At 33.0% G+C, this 19,719-nt stretch overlaps 2 protein-coding genes across 3 annotated transcripts; one reads left to right on the top strand and one right to left on the bottom strand.

Moving 5' to 3' along the window:
• Positions 1–4,639: 4,639 nt before the first annotated feature.
• Positions 4,640–9,385, top strand: LOC117224723 (uncharacterized). Of its 2 annotated transcripts, XM_076527431.1 has the most exons (5): positions 4,640–4,959; positions 5,039–5,350; positions 7,132–7,243; positions 7,635–7,788; positions 9,055–9,385. In XM_076527431.1, exons 2-5 carry the CDS (start codon positions 5,174–5,176, stop codon positions 9,191–9,193), a joined length of 582 nt encoding a protein of 193 aa, XP_076383546.1. In that variant the 5' UTR covers positions 4,640–4,959; positions 5,039–5,173; the 3' UTR covers positions 9,194–9,385. The 2 variants fall into 2 exon arrangements, with proteins under 2 accessions (XP_076383546.1, XP_033333723.2); XM_033477832.2 differs by having other exon boundaries at positions 4,640–5,350.
• A 1,015-nt stretch (positions 9,386–10,400) lies between these two features.
• Def1 (defensin 1) lies at positions 10,401–13,629 on the bottom strand. The gene is made up of 3 exons (XM_033477826.2): positions 13,485–13,629; positions 12,720–12,903; positions 10,401–10,670 (listed from the first exon to the last, which is right to left on the bottom strand). Exons 1-3 carry the CDS (start codon positions 13,552–13,554, stop codon positions 10,631–10,633), a joined length of 294 nt encoding a protein of 97 aa, XP_033333717.2. The 5' UTR covers positions 13,555–13,629; the 3' UTR covers positions 10,401–10,630.
• Positions 13,630–19,719: the final 6,090 nt, after the last annotated feature.

Raw genomic sequence — 19,719 nt, 5'->3', positions numbered from 1 at the left:
GATATCAATATAATTAATATAATAGCAATATATAAATAGCAATGGATATCAATATAATTAATATAATAGCAATATATATTGCTATAATATATATAGTATATAGTAGTATAGAGTATACACAGTATATAGTATAAAGCAATATATATATAATATATATTGCTATTATATTAATTATATTGATATCCATATATATATACATATATATATATATATATATATATATATATATATATATATATATATATATATATATATATATATATATATGTATATTGATCTCTATTGCGCACACACACACACAACATCACTTTAAATACTGCGATTTTAAATAGCGGCGACTGTCTTGTAATTTTGTCGCAGATCGAGTTACATGTTTGCATTTTTTGTCTCAGCTTTCGAGACCGTTGACTCTTACGTATTTCATACAGCTGAGAGCGATATGCTCTTATAGAGTGTAAACAATACTACTACGACTGAAAGAAAAATAAATTTCTAAGAACACATTCATTCTCGCATAGAATTTTTCATAATTTTCGTGAGCCTTTTATAATTTTGTCACGATGTGTATATGCATAGCGTTAAAGCAAGCGTTAAAGAATTGAAAAATGATCTCACTACCTTATAGAGTAAAAATTGTTAGTTCAGCTATAATTAAATGTAACGAACTATTCTGTGCATCTGAACGATCTACAATATTGCGTAAAATTATTATTTCACTTGTTTTTTGGTTCATTTATTAGCAGCATTGTAAGTAGTTTATAAACAATTGCTTTTTTATAACTTACCTTACATTTCTGCCCAATCCAAATAAACAACAGGTTTCTTAAAACGATTAATAATAATTAAATTGTTCTAGGTTAAAAATTAATATTATTAAATATTCTAGAACTTTTTTCCAACATTTATATCGCCGTGACAAGTATTTACCACGCTCTATTAACAGCACTAAACCGAATGACAATCGATCGAAAACATTTTGTAATTATTCGTGAAATGGAAAAGACGGAAGTTTTTTTATCGATGGTATTATGGACAAAATGAAGTATTTGGACATTTTTTTTTTTAATTTAATTACAAGTGCTATAAATATGGGTATACGTACAGTTTTAAGTTCTATCAAGACAGTGATCCTAAACACAAGGCCAGAATTGTACAGGAATATTTATTAAACAATTGTCCAAAAGTACTGCATCCTCCTTCTCAATCTCCTGATTTAAATCCAACTGAAAATTTATGGGATCAATTGGACCGCAAAATTCGTACAACAGCTACAAAGACAACAACAAAGATAAAACAACGTTTGTTAGACGAATGGAAACGGATTTCGCCGGATTATTTAAATAAAGCTATCTGTAACATGCCCAAGCGATTACATGAAGTAATAAAACAAAAGGGTCAACTGACAAAATATTAATATTATGACAACACGATTAAAAAGATTTTCATTTTATATAAAATCAATGTAATTCATTCACTGTCCGAATATTTCTGCGACGTAAAATTTTGTCACAATCTTGTTTATCGCTTATTATACCAAAAATCATGTGGAATAAATAAACAAAATTTATGTTTCTACTTACTTTGAGAAGTGCTTTATTATATGAGAAAACAATTGATTCAATAATACTGTCTTAAACAATAAAAAGCAGCAATAATTCTTCTAACAATATGGTGTCCGAATATTAATGCGAGTCACTGTACATCGAAAGCGCGGCGATCGGGACAATAAGATGGAAAGTTCATGGCAAAGCATGAAAGTATGAAATATTAACGAGCCCCATCGTAGCATGCGTGATCTGCGCGACAACTATGTATCGAAGGCTCGAAGGCTATTATTTTTTCTGCCTGCAATTCTATGCCAGGGACTGCTCCTGAATATCGAAAAAACCTTGGGTGCATATTTGATCAGCTTTTGGCTTATTTGCAGTCGATTGCTTATGGAGGAATCGAGGACACGCGAGCTCTTTGCGTCGGTGAATATTTAATATCAAACCATTCACGATACTTCAACTGCACCTATTCCTACAATAGTCGGCGCACCATCATCAAGTCGAACTGTTGTAGTTCCCGTGTTTCACTGTCAGTTCTCATGCAATCAATTATGCGATCTTGTGCGTGCCATTCTCGTAATCGCGCATTGAAATATTTAGGATCTTGGAATCTACGATACGTATCCCCGTCTATAAGTAGTCCGGACATGTAACAAATGAGCCGTTTATTTTGAAAGTGGCATAAACTACTTTTTCAAAAAGATCGAGTTAATGGTAACACTAATTACAATCGAGCGGTATCTTTTCATTTTAAAAAGATTTGCAATCAATGAGTTGAGAACTATTGAGATTTGTTCGAGAGAAGTTTTGCTAATTAACGGTATAACAAACGTGTTTATTTTGAAAGTGGCGTAAGTCGCTGTACTCGGGAAATTAATTGCGGGGCTTAGAGTAAAAGAAATAGAAACGTGTGATAAGTGTGTGCGTGAAGTATTGTTTTGAATTATTTTCAGTATTTTTAAAAAACTTGTGATCACTGGACTTATTTTTATAAGTGCGAAAGAATAGTGCAGTTTTGTAAATTATATTATAGTGATGTGGCGGCTACCTCCAGACCCGCCAGCAGATGGCTATAAAATGTTTGATAAACTAACTTTAGATGAAAAAGATGAATTTCTAACTTTGGACTGTCACCAAAAAGAGGAAGACCTAGGCGTTATTCACAAATAGAAATGGATCCGTTATACGCTGGATCTCGTCCTGTTTTTTCGGTAAAATACAAAGACATGATGGACTTGCTTAATTATATACCCTCAATATACCACAGTTATTTGAAAAATTTCAAACAAAACACGATTTCCGAGGACTTAATCATTCCTATTGATGACGAAAATTAAATTGAACCGATGTATTTTCATATAAATTACGTATACTTATGTTTCAAAATGTACTAATTATTTTTGTATTTTATGAATATTAAAATAAAAAATACTTAAATCAAACCTTTATATTAAATATGTTCATGGTATAAATTATTATTATATATGTAATTTATTCAACAATTTTAGTAAATCATTGTCCTTTCAAAACATCACTTCGGTAAAATACGTCGGACAAAATTAATATATGTCAGTCATTTTTCTAAACTATTTATTTTGAAAGTGGCTCAAGTCGCTTTACCGTAATGAAAAGTGGTGATTTTGTAATGTTTATACGAAATTATTTATACTGAGAAAAATATCAATATCCTGAGATAACAAATACAAGTAAATCTTCTCGAAAGTTTGCATCCATATTTTTAAACGTGTTAAAACGCAAACCCTTAAATATATCGACTTTAAAACAAAGCGACTTATGCCACTTTCAAAATAAACGGCTCAAATATGGAAAATGGGCAAAAATAAATCCGATTGATAGTTATACGAACGTAACTAATGAGAAATCGTATTAACAATCGACGATTATGATTAACAAGTAACACAGCAGTTAGGATTGAATAATAATTGAAGTAATTCAAGCAAATATAATCAGTGGACTGACACAATTGAACATCGCGAGTGATTAATACAATCACGTCATTAACCATGATATGATCGCGTTCTTGATTATGATTAATTTAGAAATTTGATATTATACAGGATGTACACGCTATAATTGTCCAGCGAGAATTCGAAAACGATTAAAGATGAAGGTGTTTAATTGTACTTTATAACCGATATAGTGGTGTTTATTGATTTTTTATCGAAGTTATCTATTTATCTTCGAGTCGTTGTAATTTTATCTTTTCAAAGAATTCATATACAGGGTGACCCATTTATATCGATCCAGTCAAATATCTTCGAAACCATCGGTGATACTAAAAAATATTTCAAACTTTATCTTTTCAAATTAGATCGTATATTTTTTTTATTATACTAGTCAATTCAGCTTAGCATTCTCTTCGTGAAAGTATTGAGGTATTTATTGCGAAAAATTATTGCTTTTATATATATATATATATATATATATATATATATATATATATATATATATAAAAGCAATAATTTTTTATATATATATATATATATAGAAGATGTTTTAATATTAATATCTTTTAGAGACATGAGTAAATCTTCGCGTTCATGCTGAAGATCGTATTTTTGAACAAATGCTTTAGATAAGTGAGTGCTAACATTATGTATTAAATAAAGAAATTTATGTGATAATTTCTATACAAATTAGAGAGAGAGAGAGAGAGAGAGAGAGAGAGAAAGAATATTTGACACGTCAATAAAATATTTTTTCGTCGCACAGTTATTAATATAATAGTTAATAATATAATATATATATATATATAATATAATTATTATACATATTATTATTATATTATTATTATATAAATTATATTATATTATTATTGTATGTATTATAATATAATATAATTATATTATATATTTATCATTATATTATATAATAAATATACAATATATAACAATTAATAATTAATAACATAAGAATGGAATTGAACAGATTTATTATGGCAATTGCTCGTAAATCCCGACAAGGTTTGCCTCAGTTAATAGACCGTAACAAAAAAGAATTCTGTCATATACGACTGACGTCATAGTCGAAGCGTTAATTCATTCGGCATATTTTGTTATCGCAACCCGTCCTCTGACCCACAAATTGGGAAATCGCGGCGAAACCAGTGCCCGTTGTTATCGTTACGTTAACATGATTGATGCAGAGCGTGCAGGCAGATGAAACAGATGGCTGACGTTGTGTTAAAGTAAAAGTTCACGGACGCCGGACTTTCACCGCTTATTTCCGTCACCAGCGAGGAAAGAAAGAAAGAAAGAAAGTGCCGCGGCTTCTCTAATAAACGTTATTAATGATTGTGCGTGGGTCACCGTCGGAATAGGAGAAAAGCAAGGGGACGCTTGTTAACCCTCGGTTTGATGCACATGAATGACAACGAGCAGGCTTCACGGTACGCCGAGAGAGCAAACCGCCTTATAAAAATCCCCGAACTTGCCGACCACGGCGTCACTTTGTTTCCTCGCGTACAGGACGCACCCTTGCGACAAAGGATCCCCGGTCCGTGTTCTCGCTCGGTCTGCAAACGTTATCGATCCCTCGATAAGCACGAATTCATCGTCGACGCGCCCGAGATTCTTCGACAAAATCTAGCTCGACAGAGAAGAATGACGTTGAACGCGAAGTTCCTGATAATTATGGCGTTAGTGGCTTACGGTGTTCTCGGACGGACCACGGACAGCAAGTATGACCTTTTTAAGGAGACCTACAACAAGAAACACGGCGGTTCTATGCTGATGGAAATCGCGAAGGAGCTTGTGCAGAGGTCGTCGAGTACCAGTCAAGTAAGTGCTGCGACGTGCACTCGCTGCAGAAAATATGAACAATAAATGTACAACGTCCTTGCAACAAATGAGCCGTTTATTTTGAAAGTGGCATATTTAAGGGTTTGCGTTTTAACAGGTTTAAAAATATGGATGCTAACTTTCGAGAAGATTTACTTGTATTTGTTATCTCAGGATACTGATATTTTTCTCAGTATAAATAATTTCGTATAAACATTACAAAATCACCACTTTTCATTACGGTAAAGTGACTTACGCCACTTTCAAAATAAACGGCTCAAATAATTGCGATTCATGATGAAAACACTTACAATCACGAAAACACCGGAACGAAAAATATTGAAATTATAACTAATAAACTATCTGGTGAACTGCGGATTTTTTTGTTATTATAGCACGTGCAAAGTAAAATATTTACAAATATATTATATTAATATTATATTAATATACAGGGTGGGGCATTTTAAACAGGTCACCTGAATAACTCGCTTGTTTTTGAAGATAGGAGAAAATGCATTGGACCAAACTTACTTGGTACCGGGTGGCTCATATAATCTGGTATTACCAATTTTTCTGTAGGTGGAGGTGTCGAGGAGATATGAAGGTCAATTCTGTTTTTCTAAATGGAACAGTAAGTTTTTTTACTTACGTTCTGATAGAGTGTTTCCAGGCGAATACAACGAACTATTATGAAGGTCATTCAAGGTCACCCAAAGTCAACTGCAAGAGAAAATAAATTGTCTCAAAGTGCTTTTCGAATACCTGTGTATCACGTGTGTGTATTACGTGACACGGGTCGCAAAAGATAAACAAACATTCAATCACATTGTACGCTTATCTGTATCCTCAAACATTATTGGTAATTTTAAATTATCTGTTTTAGAAAATAATTTGAAGAAAAATTCAGAGATTTATACATTTCAGCGAAGCAGTAGAAATGTCGTAAATATTTCTGGACTTTTCGTACTAAATGTCGTATGGTCATAGTGTTGTGGTCGTTGCATTGGACTTGATCTTAGCTTTTACATTATGACGATAAAAATTGCACACAAGTAAATAGATGACATTATTTTTTGATTAGATTTATAAACAAATTTGTGTGATTATTTGCCATTTCACTGTATTTTAGCTTTGCTTTTCTGTGTCACTTTGGATGACCTTGAATGACCTTCATAATAGTTCATTGTATTCGCCTCGAAACACTATCAGAATGTAAGTAAAAAAACTTACTGTTCCATTTAAAAAAACAGAATTGACCTTAATATCTCCTTGACGCCTCCGCCTACAGAAAAATTGGTAATGCCAAATTATATGTATATATATGAGCCCCCCGATACCAAGTAAGTTTGGTCTAATGCATTTTCTCCTATCTTCAAAAACAAGCGAGTTATTCAGATGACCTGTTTAAAATGCCCCACCCTGTATATTAATATTATATAAATATAATATTTTACCTTTGACCGAGAGTGCGGAGTATCGTAAATATGTGTTGGTAGAATATCGGTGCGAGTCAGGAATGACTCAGGCACAGGAGACCACGCTTCGGTAATCGGATGATTAATTTTCGACAAAATCAATGTTTCTTCCATCCTGATTTTCGTAGGGTAATCTATGAAAATCGAAATTTCTATTAAGATCTGAAGTTCGATGAGAGAGAGATAAGCTGAATACACCTAATGTATTGTATTAGTATTGTATTAGCGATTCCAGAGAGAATGAAATCCTTCACAGAAGTGATAATTGCCGATATTAATTTCTCAAACACTTTTGCTGTTCAATAGGTACTGAATCTAAACCTGTCAAACCTGCTGCTTCTTTTGCTGCTGAAAGCAGTGGTATTCGGTGCTGGTTACTTGGGGCACAATGGCAACAAAGGGCGCGAGCTTGAAGAAGGTTAAAACCATAATAAAAATTATGGGTTATTTCACATTATTTTACTATTATTATGGAAACAATAGATAATCTGCGGATATTTCTGTAAATTCATGCTTGTATCGAATAATTGGCGAACAATTTGCCAATGTTTTCAGAGTTGTTCCAATTTGTAGCATTTTCGAGAAAAGCATGTCTTCATTTTTCACACTTACTGTATCATGTAAAAACATCTCAAAACAAAAAAATGGGAGATGCATTGTAAAATTAGAGGATTGAAGCTTTAAAACGAGTGCAGGTTTATTGTTGCACGAAACTATTTTACGAAATTATTATATGCGACGAAAACGTTCTATTTTGTGCCACTGTGCTTGTTCTAATCAGTTTCATTATTGAATAATTTATTTTCCAGAAAGTGTTTTGTCTGAAGGGGAAATAGCTTTGGCTCTGGGATATTTGATGGGCGACACTTGTTTGTATAGAGCGGCCTGTGAAGATCCGCACGTTGCGAAGGAATACCTTGGAGCAGCAGAAATGCTCATCGAAACTGTAAAACTATTGCCACAGTAAGTGATTCCCTAGATCAACAGAAACGTTACTCTTTATTCGATCCTATACGAGTTTACAATAGTTTACGTAATTCGAAGTTAGGACGCATCAATCCATACAGGGTGTCCCAAAAATGTCTCACCTCAAAATGTACTCTTTAATGTAACTTTTTCCCTAAAATTCATTTTTATGGCTACAAATGAAATTAGATCAGGAAACAGAATAAATCATAATTTCAAGTTCGCACTAACCAAAGAAGGTTAACCCTTAGCACTCCGAACCATTCTGGACGTTGGCTACCAGCTACTCAGCGCCACTTTTCGGCAGAAACGGGCATTTACAGACCCTCGTATTATTTAGTATGCTTTTGGAACTAACTAACATATTATAATGATATTGGACTTATATGAATTTGGCTGAAATCGAGAAATTTGCAAAAAAATCAATATTTTATTTTTTATAATTTTGTTATCGTTTGTTTTATAATTTTGTTTTGTTGTTGTAATCGCTATCTATGCGAACTCTTTCTCTCGTCGCCTTGTTGCTTGGACGCGATATCGCTGCTATCAAAACGATTGACTAACTGTAGAAGAAAACCTTCTACAGTTAGTCTTTCTAACATATCTGTATAAATGTCTATCTGGAGCTCATCTTCGCTACTACTTGTGTCATGAGACTCATTCGTGTTTGAACGTTTTGCTATTGTTCCAATAAAAAATATGAATAAATACATAGGTTGAAAATTTCTAATTGTTACTACTAACTCACAAGATGATATTTACCAAAAAAACTATTACCAAACAATTTATTTACCACGAGAAGAATCACTTTTCCGATTTTCTCACTCGTTAGACCTATCTATACCGCTCGACGCTTCAAACCAGACTGAGTTCAGCTTTGAAAATCTTTTCCTCCAGATTTTATGATTATAAATCTCACTATACGGTGCGTGCTATGTTCGCATACCGATCTTTCTTCTACAAACTTGCCTCATCGCTCTTTTCAAATGGCGCCTTTGAAGTGCTCGGACCGTCGTGAGCACGCCTCTCACGTTCTCGTCAAAACCCGCTGACATTTCTTGTATATATCTTAGCAATTTTACTATATTTTGATTTGATTTCTTGTGCCATTTCAAGAGAAAACTTCAGGGAAACATGCATGTCTCAAAAAGTTGCACTGAAATAACTGAATTCCTCGTAATCACTAATACACTTTAATGTCCCACGAGAGGGGACAGCGGAGTGCAAAGGGTTAAATTACCATTTACTCGTATTATGTTGCAGAATACCCTCCATAGAGGGCAAGTACGAAAAAACAATGGTGGAATTCCGGAAGGCCATTGAACACGGTGTAACGGACGGTTGCCCGCCTGAATATACTTGTAAAAAAGATAACATCAGAAACTTTCTGAGGGATGAATGAATATATGACGTCAACCGTGATAAAACATTTCTGAGTACGAAGACGATTACATGAAAAATAACTATTTAAATGAATAAATTATTATCCGAAAATAACCTCCGTTGTTAGCTGTTTGATTGAATGAAAAATAATTTCCGTTTTTATCGTACTTCATGTTAGCGTAAATTATTTAATAAATTATATTCGTAGTAACCATCAGAGTTAACCTTTATTATACTATTTATCCATCTTCGTTGTTTTGTAAAAATTCAATAATCTTTGATTACAAGCAGCTGCAATTTTTTACGATTCGATCAGTAATCGTGCAAGTCGAGATTGTTTCATTATATATTCTTTTGCAGTAAATATACCAAAATTACAAGAGCGATTACTCATAGTAAGAAAAATTGCTTAAAAACAGATGCTAAGTTTCTGAAAAATCAAGTAATCTTCGTAAAATCAATCAAAATAAAGCTTGAATATCTCAAAAAATTTAATAATCACATTCCAATTTTAACAGCTTACGTATTACAATAGTAGCCAACTTTTGCACACTAGAACTCAGCACAAAAAAGATTGTTTAGTCCCTATGTTTCGTTCCATTATTTCGTTTCCATTCCTTATGAAAAAATATGAAAAAATGCAGAATAGTGTTCGAGAAGTATATGTATATGTATATATATACAGGGTATCCTAAAAATGTCTCGTAATCCGGAAATGGCGGGTTCCTCAGATCATTTGAAGCAACTTCTTCCTTTACAAAAATGTTCTCCGAGGCACCGTTAACGAGTTATTAACGAAAAACAGTGAACCAGCCCGGTTCCGCTCATTGGCTCGGTCGCCTCGCGCCAGCCGAGCTCGCCTCTCATTGGTCACTGTTTTTCGTTAATAACCCGTTAACGGTGCCTCGGAGAAAATTGTTGTAAAGGAAAAAGTTGCCTCAAATGGCCTGAGGAACCCGCCACTTTCGGATTGCGAGACATTTTTGGGACACCCTGTATGCACAACAACTATCAAGAAACATTGACATAACCATATCAAAGTCTGTATTTAAACTTTCGCATTATTATACGTTTACTCAGTCACTGTCATGTTATTTGCTTCGACTACGTCATCGGTAAATATAATACTTAGTTTACAATGTGTATTCGGAGTTAAATGAATAAGGCCCTTTGTTCTCAAGTTCACACCGGTCAATGGCGGAAGAAGGAAGATCGTAGAGAATAGATTTTCTGTGAAGTTAAAGCTCTCTTTATTTGAAGTATATGTATATCTGTATTTAATTACATGGTTGTGTTATCGAACGAAACTTCAATGGAATTTTATATGCACAAGCATTCATCGAGGAGTAACAACGGGACAGTGTATATCGCTGTATTTTCGCAGAACGTTATCATTCTTTGTCATGTTGCGCAAGGAACTTCCATCGAGCCTCGGTGGTCACAGGAGAAGTTCGAATTAACCGAAACGCTTATCCCACAAGTCTTTGAAGGTGGTCCTGTAAAAAGACAAACGTCAGAATCCTCGGCAATTCATCGATGCGCAGAGATTTAGCACGAGAATAGCCCGTGTCAATAGTAAATCTAGATAATCAAGAACGTGCTGCTTCTAGATTATTTATAAACTACTTACAATGCTGCTAATAAACGAACCAAAAAATAAGTGAAATAATAATTTTACGCAATATTGTATTGGGTTGGCATCTAAGTAATTGCCGATTTCAGTTATAGATTCGTTTATCGATTAAAAGGAAACAGTATTGTCACAATACGTCAAAATTTAACATATGCATATGAAACAGTTAATACGATAACAAATAAATCAAAGTTCCGATGAAGTTTCAAAAGTTTCAACGAAGAGTCTGTTATTCCTTTAGGTTTAGTTGATTATGTTGTACCTTATTAATTTATCGTACTTAGAATCGAATCAAAACAACATTTTGTCAGAGATACATGGATAATATTCGACGGTAGAGCTTCAGTTTTATTTTAATAATATGAAAAATCTGTGCAATAAATGTATCTACATAAACGCATTTTCTGTTACAAAATGCTTGTTATTATATTGGGTTGGCAACTAAGTAATGGCCGATTTCAGTTATAGATGTCTCTTACTCCCATTTGTATGATATCCGTAAATGTTATATTATAAAATTATTATTATTATGTTATTTTTTATTATCCGTGAATGTTAGCAACTGGACAAATTGAATGCAGCGGTCAAGGAAAAGCGACCAGAATTGGTCAATCGTAAAGGTGCCATTTTCCAGCAGGACAATGCTAGGCCGCTCACGTCTTTCTACACTCGGCAAAAATTGATGGATATTGGTTGGGAATTGATGTTACACCCACCATATAGCCCCGATCTCGCGCCATCGGATTACCACTTATTTCGATCCCTGGACAACTCCCTTCGTGGTAAAACTTTTAATGACGATGACGCTGTAAAATCTCACTTAACTCAGTTTTTGGCCGAAAAGGATCAGTCTTTCTACGAGCGTGGAATTTTCAAGTTGTCAGAGAGATGGCAAAAGGTCATCGAATAAAATGGAAAATACATTACAGATTAAACTTCATTCCAAGTAAAAAAAAATTTTCATTTCATTGAACAAATCGGCAATTACTTCGTTGCTAACCCAATAGATCGTTCAGATGCACAGAATACTTCGTTACATTTAATTACAGATGAACTAACAATTTTTATTCTATAAGATAGTCAGATTATTTTTCAATTCTTTAACGCTATACATGTACACACCATGACAAAACTATAAGACGCACACGAAAATTACGAAAAATTCTATGCGACTTAGAAATTTATTTTTCTTTCACTTGTAAACACTGCGAAAAGAGATTTTTATTTCCAATTGTTGTTATTAGGCGTGCAGTGTTTAAATTGATATTGCGTGCGCAATAGTTTTTGATTATACAAAATGTCGCACGGAAACAAACTAAATGCAACAGAGATCAATATAATTAACAATTTAAAGAAGGAGAACTATTCAATGCGAAAGATTGCCCACATATTAGGGAGAAGTCGTTGTTCAGTTCATAATTTATTCAAAAAATCAACAACTATGCAAGAAAAGAGACAAATTTTAAGACATACTTCGAATTCAACAGTACGGCAAATAGCAGCGGAATCCGGTGTGGGAACGAGTGTTAGGACAGTGCAGAGAATAATAAAGAGTCTAAGCATTTAAAAAGAAATAAAATAAAGGAACAACTATATCCTTGTTGATATATCCCTCCTGAATGAATAGTAGGAGACATTTTTGGGGATTATTTTAAGGAATAATTTATATAATTTATAATAATTAATTATATTATATTATATATATATATATATTATAATATATATAATATAATATATATTATTAATAATATTATTAATATATTATATTATTAATATATTATATTATATATATTATATTATTAATATATATTATATATAATATTATAATATTATATATTACATTATATTATAATTTATAATAATTAATTATTTTTAGGAATAATTTTTAGGAATTGTTTAGGAAATTACTTACGTGCGACAGAGACAGATTCCATTTTCGCAGCGTCCACCAGCTTTGCCCATGGAGAGACAATTGGCAGCGCAAGCACTGTGCTCGGCAATTCCTTTGATCGAGAGAAGATCGCAGGTCACTCTTCTCTGCCTAACAGCACGTTCTTCTACTGCTCCGGAGAATTCTAGTGGCTCGTACTCCTCCTCTGGAATTTGTCAAGCATTTTATTCGTTAATTATTCGGTCGCTGATCTTATTTATAATGATTTATTTATTTCCTTAAGGGGGAAGACTTGAGTAAACCGTTAAAATAAGCCTGATCTCCAGCAATAGTTAGACAGATATTATTGACTTTTCAAGATATATAAATTTATTTTAAAAGACTCAATTATCATATATCCGTAAAATGCACTAACAACAAGTTCGTGCATAAAATGGAAACACTGTAGGTCAATATAATATAATATAGTTATATTGAAACTACCTTAGAAAATTACCTTAGAAAGAAAATACTTTTGCAATATAATGGTTTATTCAAACCGTTCGAATAGCGTACAAAATATTTTTTGTCCACAATGAGAGGAGATATTTAGGTGGCCTTATTTAGATGGACCACCCTAAATGGCGGTGTAGGTTTATACATAATAAATATTATGTGCAATTATTTGAGAAAATGGAACTATATTTGCAGTGGAACAGAAAAAGTTACGTGCAATTATAAATATTATGTGCAATTATTTACGAAGATGGAACTATATTTACAGTGGAATAGAAAAAATTCAATTACCAACGGGGATGGCCACGACAGCGGCAGCAGCCAAGAGCACAAAAGTAGCAAGAACGTAGAACTTCGCCATTTTGATTTTAGGCAGGTTTTCCTTGTACTCTGAGGAGATGCTGGAAGACTGATGATGGATGCGAAGATTTGGCCGCTTTATATACAGTATTCTTCTCCCGATATAGCGTGCCGGGTAATTCCCGCGTCAAATATGTACACAGTCGATACGAAAGGGAAAATAAAGAAATTAAGCGATTGGCGTGCGTAGTCATTCAGTCGTCTTTTATGGTGCAGCAGACACACCAGGATATGTAAAAATTCCCCGTTCTTCCCCGTTCTTCTTTGTTACGTTTATCTCCGGGTTTCCCGGCAGCAGTTTGATCAATCGTTATCTACACTGTAACATAGAACAGGCATCAGCGAGTCATTTTCGACCTCGGGTCACTGTAACTGTAATGCAAAATCGTTTCTCGTGTGAGGCACGTGTCATGGGTCAGATTTGGCCCACGGGTCGCTACTCACCCATGCTTGAGTATAGAAATCTGTACAATGTTAAGAATTTTGAAAAGCTAAAAACTCTAGTATCAAGCTTGTCAAACCCTACTCAAAATATCGGCAATTATTTACTATGTATCAGTTTACATATTTAAGGATTTAGATGAACCTTTAATATCTCACTATACTTCCTATATAACAAAGCAAACCCTACTCGAGATATTGACAATTATTTTCTGTGTATCAGATTACATATTTGAAGGTTTAGATAAACTTTTAATATCTCGCTGTACTCCCTATACAACAAAGCAAACCCTACTCAAGATATTGACAATTATTTTCTGTGTATCAGTTTACATATTTAAGGATATAGACAAACTTCTAATATCTCACTGTACACCCTATATAACAAAGCAAACCTTACTCAAGATATTGACAATTATTTTCTGTGTATCAGATTACATATTTGAAGGTTTAGATAAACTTTTAATATCTCATTGTACTTCCTATACAACAAAGCAAACCCTACTCAAGATATTGACAATTATTTGCTGTGTACCAGATTACATATTTAAAGATTTAGATAAACTTTTAATATCTCACTGTACTTCCTATACAGCAAAGCAAAAAAGATTTCTATTTATTATTATTATTATTATTATTATTATTATCATCATATATCTTTACTTCAGCCTTGCAACCATGAGATTTGAATTTGGTTTTCAATTTGCCAGTCTTATGCAATGGATTTCTATTTATTATTCGGTAGGAATAAATATTAAATATACTGCGCATCTCAGAAGTCTATTTTGAAAATCCACTTAAAGGTTGAAATTTGTTCAATAAAATATTGCAGTAAAAAAACAAGTGACAATAATACAATTTTTAAAAATTTTTCCTTTAATTTTAAATTATCATGTTTGACAGAGTAAAATGGAAAGCATGCTTTGTCTCCAACTGGAGCAGAACGTACGTAAGTGTGAACAAGATAGCCTCAGCAGATAACCGAAGTATAGTTGCTGACATCGTCTGCAGAGATTTTTCGTTATCCGACAAATGTTTCTTTATTTCTTCTCTTTCTGGCCGGAAACTCGACACCAGCATCTCGTGTCGCAATCGAAAGCCGCTAATAATCAATTTACATCGGTTCTGCTTCAATCGCAGTAATCATGCAACCAGGGTCGATAATGCTACTTCAATGGGTACGTTAATCGAATAAAAATTGTATTTCACTACTTTCGAAGAGCAGAATTTTCCATTTTGTTGTAAATAATTGTGTACTTTGTTTCAAAGAGTGTTCGTAAACTCGACAAACAATAGGAAAAGAATAACGGTTTTAATTATCTTCTTTGCAACTTTTGGTAGATCAAGGTTATGCACAGATATTTGAATAAAATTGAATTACTCATAATTGAACTGTTCACTTAAGTCGATATTAGAAAATATTATATTATAATATTAGAAAATAATTTCAGTGCTCGATGATAACGTATCTATAGTAATAATAATAATAATAATAATAATAATAATATAATTTATAATAATATATAATAATACATAATAATAATAATAATAATATAATAATAATAATAATAACGTATCTATAATATTTGGAAATCGTGAGAAGAAATAACATTAATATAAATAAATGTCTGTGTTAATTGCAAGATGCTCTTTTTAATTCTCGCTAATTATCATTTAATGTTACAAATTTAGTATACATAATGCATAGTATACTATGCATAATTATTGCATAGTATTATACATATAAAAATGAAGAAACGAATATGCGTAATAAAAAGCGAGCCATAAAATTTAATATAAATTTAAGCTTTGGATAATGTTTATTATTATCGCTAACTTTATACTCAATAATTTTACTCGACAATCTCGATAATTTTATTCCCTTAATAATCGTATCTTGATTATTTCGTTGTAACCTTTCGATGTTGTTAAAGAAATCATTTTTTAAATATCTAACACTGAATATGTAAGATTAAACTGTTAAGTACGTAACTAAATGACAAAAGTAATTAAAATAATTTTGCTGTATTGTTTTTCAAGCATTTAGCTTCATCTAATTGTTTTTATAGGGGCTTTTATTCGTATAAGATAACATTAAGTATCATTTTTACTATCCAATACTTTCTCTGTATATGAGCCGTTTATTTTGAAAGTGGCATAAGTCATTTTTTCAAAAAAATCGAGTTAATGGTAACACTAATCACAATTGAACGGTATCTTTTCATTTAAAAAAAAAAAAGTGACTTATGCCACTTTCAAAATAAACGGCTCATATTATGCTACAAGAAAAATTATAAGAACAGTTTAGTTAGGTAGTTTCGAATGAAGTAACCATTTATTTCACACTTTATGAATACTATAAACATTCTATAGCCTTTAATTTTTCTCAGAAATAAAAAACAAATGATATTCTTAATTCATTTATCCTTCCATTATTGATAGATTTGTACAATTCAAAGAACTGTATAATATACAAAGTAAAATCGAAGCCGACGTTCTTCGAGCCTCGCGTCTCGCCTTTGTGGTTACCGACATCTCGTGAGAGAGAGAGAGAGAGAGAGAGAGAGAGAGAGAGAGAGAGAACAAAACTCTGATCGAGCAAAACTACCTGGAAAGGCAGCGGCCAGCACCGGCGGTGTACATTACAATAAATACATTGTAATGCTAGAATAAAACCGATGACTTAACTTTTTTATTTCTAATTGTTCATACATGAAAATTTTTTTAATATATTGATCAGATTTTTCCAATTAATATGATACCAAACACGACATGCTTTAGACCATACTTATTCATTATACGTAGCAAGTAACTTACTTTAGTTGCGACAAAAAAGCACTATGAAAACCGATTATTAACATATGAAATATTAAAGGCAACGACAAAGATGGTATTATATACATATGTCGTTCGAAAGAAAATATCAGTGAAATTATGTTATTCGAGCCTATTATATTCGACGATGGGAAGAGGAAGTCATGGCTATTAGATGACAGCAAGGGAGAGTCCATAGCAGGGGTGTCAAACTCAAAAGCTAACTTGGGCAAAATAAACAATGCTTAACTTTAGGTGGGCCGCAAAAAAAGAAATCAATGTTCATAGAAACAAATATTTTTATTTTGACTAGTACATTGTAATAAACATATATAAAGTTAAATTATTGTTTACGTCCTGATACTTGACATCTCTTCTCTGATACTATCATTCCTATCTCGGGAGAAATTTTATTGACCGTCTCGGTCAATACTTTCAAAATTTCTAATTCACATTTCTATTTTATTTTTACTTTGCGTCGGATGTATTGACTGGACCGCAAAAATGTTCATCTCGGGCCGCGAGTTTGACACCCCTGATCCATAGCTGTTAGATGACGGCAAGGGAGAGTCCATGGCTGAAAGTTGACGGCAGGAAGAGGTCATGGCTCGATTCAACTACAGTCTGAGGACAAGCCTACGCTATTCAGCAATATTCCACAAAAACGTGAGACAATGTGGTCTCATTTTAATTAGAAAACCATCAGCAATATATTATATTGTTACGAGCCGAGGGTCAGGCAGGTTGGGTGGCCGGAGGTTGCATGCAATTGGAATTTTTGATAGGGGTGCGTAGACCAGCCGATGTTTATTTCGACACGGGTGGCTACCTTTAAGGTTAGGATGAGGTGTTTGGAGAAACTGGTATTAGGGTGCTCCGTAACTTTTGTAAGGAAAAGAAATAAAGATATATCTCGAGCGGTAAAGATATACCTTTGTAGGTTATACCAACTACTGCTTCGAAGTAGGAGATGGAAATAATTAAACTTGTAACCAAAGAAACTGGTGAAAGCTAATTTACTACTCGTTTTGGGTTGTATAAATGAGCCGTTTATTTTGAAAGTGGCATAAGTCACTTTGTTTTTAAGTCGATATATTTAAAGGTTTGCGTTTTAACACGATTAAAAATATGGATGCTAATTTTCGAGAAGATTTACGTGTATTTGTTATCTCAGGATACTGATATTTTTCTCAGTAGAAATAATTTCGTATAAACATTAAAAAATCATCACTTTTCATTACGGTAAAGTGACTTGAGCCACTTTCAAAATAAATAGTTTAGAAAAATGACTGACATATATTAATTTTGTCCGACGTATTTTACCGAAGTGATGTTTTGAAAGGACAGTGATTTACTAAAATTGTTGAATAAATTACATATATAATAATAATTTATACCATGAACATATTTAATATAAAGGTTTGATTTAAGTATTTTTTATTTTAATATTCATAAAATACAAAAATAATTGGTACATTTTGAAACATAAGTATACGTAATTTATATGAAAATACATCGGTTCAATTTAATTTTCGTCATCCATAGGAATGATTAAGTCCTCGGAAATCGTGTTTTGTTTCAAATTTTTTAAATAACTGTGGTATATTGAGGGTATATAATTAAGCAAGTCCATCATGTCTTTGTATTTTACCGAAGAAACAGGACGAGATCCAGCGTATAACGGATCCATTTCTATTTGTGAATAACGCCTAGGTCTTCCTCTTTTTGGTGACAAGTCCAAAGTTAGAAATTCATCTTTTTCATCCAAAGTTAGTTTATAAAACATTTTATAGCCATCTGCTGGCGGGTCTGGAGGTAGCCGCCACATCACTAAAATATAATTTACAAAACTGCACTATTCTCTTTCGCACTTATAAAAATAAGTCCAGTGATCACAACTTTGTTAAAAATACTGAAAATAATTCAAAACAATACTTCACACACACTTATCACACGTTTCTATTTCTTTTACACTAAGCCCCGCAATTAATTTCCTGAGTACAGCGACTTATGCCACTTTCAAAATAAACATGCTTTTTATACCGTTAATTAGCAAAACTTCTCTCGAACAAATCTCAATAGTTCTCAACTTATTGATTGTAATCAATTCAACCAAATTGAATTGTAATCAATTCAATCAAATCAACCGTTCAATTGTAATTAGTGTTACCATTAACTCGATTTTTTTGAAAAAGTGACTCATATCTTGGTGGGTTATACCAATTACTGCTTCGAAATAGGAGATGGAAATAATTAAACTTGTAACCAAAGAAAACTGGTAAAAGCTAATTTATTACCCGTTTGGGTTTTACAAATGTATGTAAGTGTTCGCGGACTCTAACGCGCTCTCAGCTTTTCGCACTGAGTCGGCGGGGGCTTCTCTCTCTGATTTGATATCTAATTACCTATTAGATTGTTCGAAGGAGAATTGAAACTCGATCACACTAGCGTTTCCACGTCGACGAATGACTCGAAACTAGCCCGATTCCCGGTCGCGTTTGGGCCCTTTATATAGTCAGATTTTCTCTGGAAAAATGGTAGTGAAAATGGTAGACGTTCGTCGTCGTACCCCCTTGGAGGTACTCGACTCACGATATACAAATGTACCCTCGGCTGACTGGCGCCAGCCTGACGTATGCCTTCAGAAAGGAATATAAAAAATTCGTGGGAAGATTCTCCGCACGTTACAATGTATTATATTCAGCAAAGAAGTCATGTCATTGTATTATGAATTCTCTTCCGCGAATTTGAGTCAAAGGAGTCGCGGCGTAGCCAGAAAATACATAGATTATAGAAATTATGCCAGTACGATAGACATTATTGTAATACTAATAATAATAAGGTACGTCATCTAAAGATTAAATAAAATCAGATGGACTAACATCAGAATTTGATTAAAAAGTAAAATAAT

The sequence above is a fragment of the Megalopta genalis genome, unplaced genomic scaffold, assembly GCF_051020955.1.
Source record: "Megalopta genalis isolate 19385.01 unplaced genomic scaffold, iyMegGena1_principal scaffold0020, whole genome shotgun sequence".
Classification (NCBI taxonomy): domain Eukaryota; kingdom Metazoa; phylum Arthropoda; class Insecta; order Hymenoptera; family Halictidae; genus Megalopta; species Megalopta genalis.
This window is presented reverse-complemented; position numbering and strand designations above follow the sequence as displayed.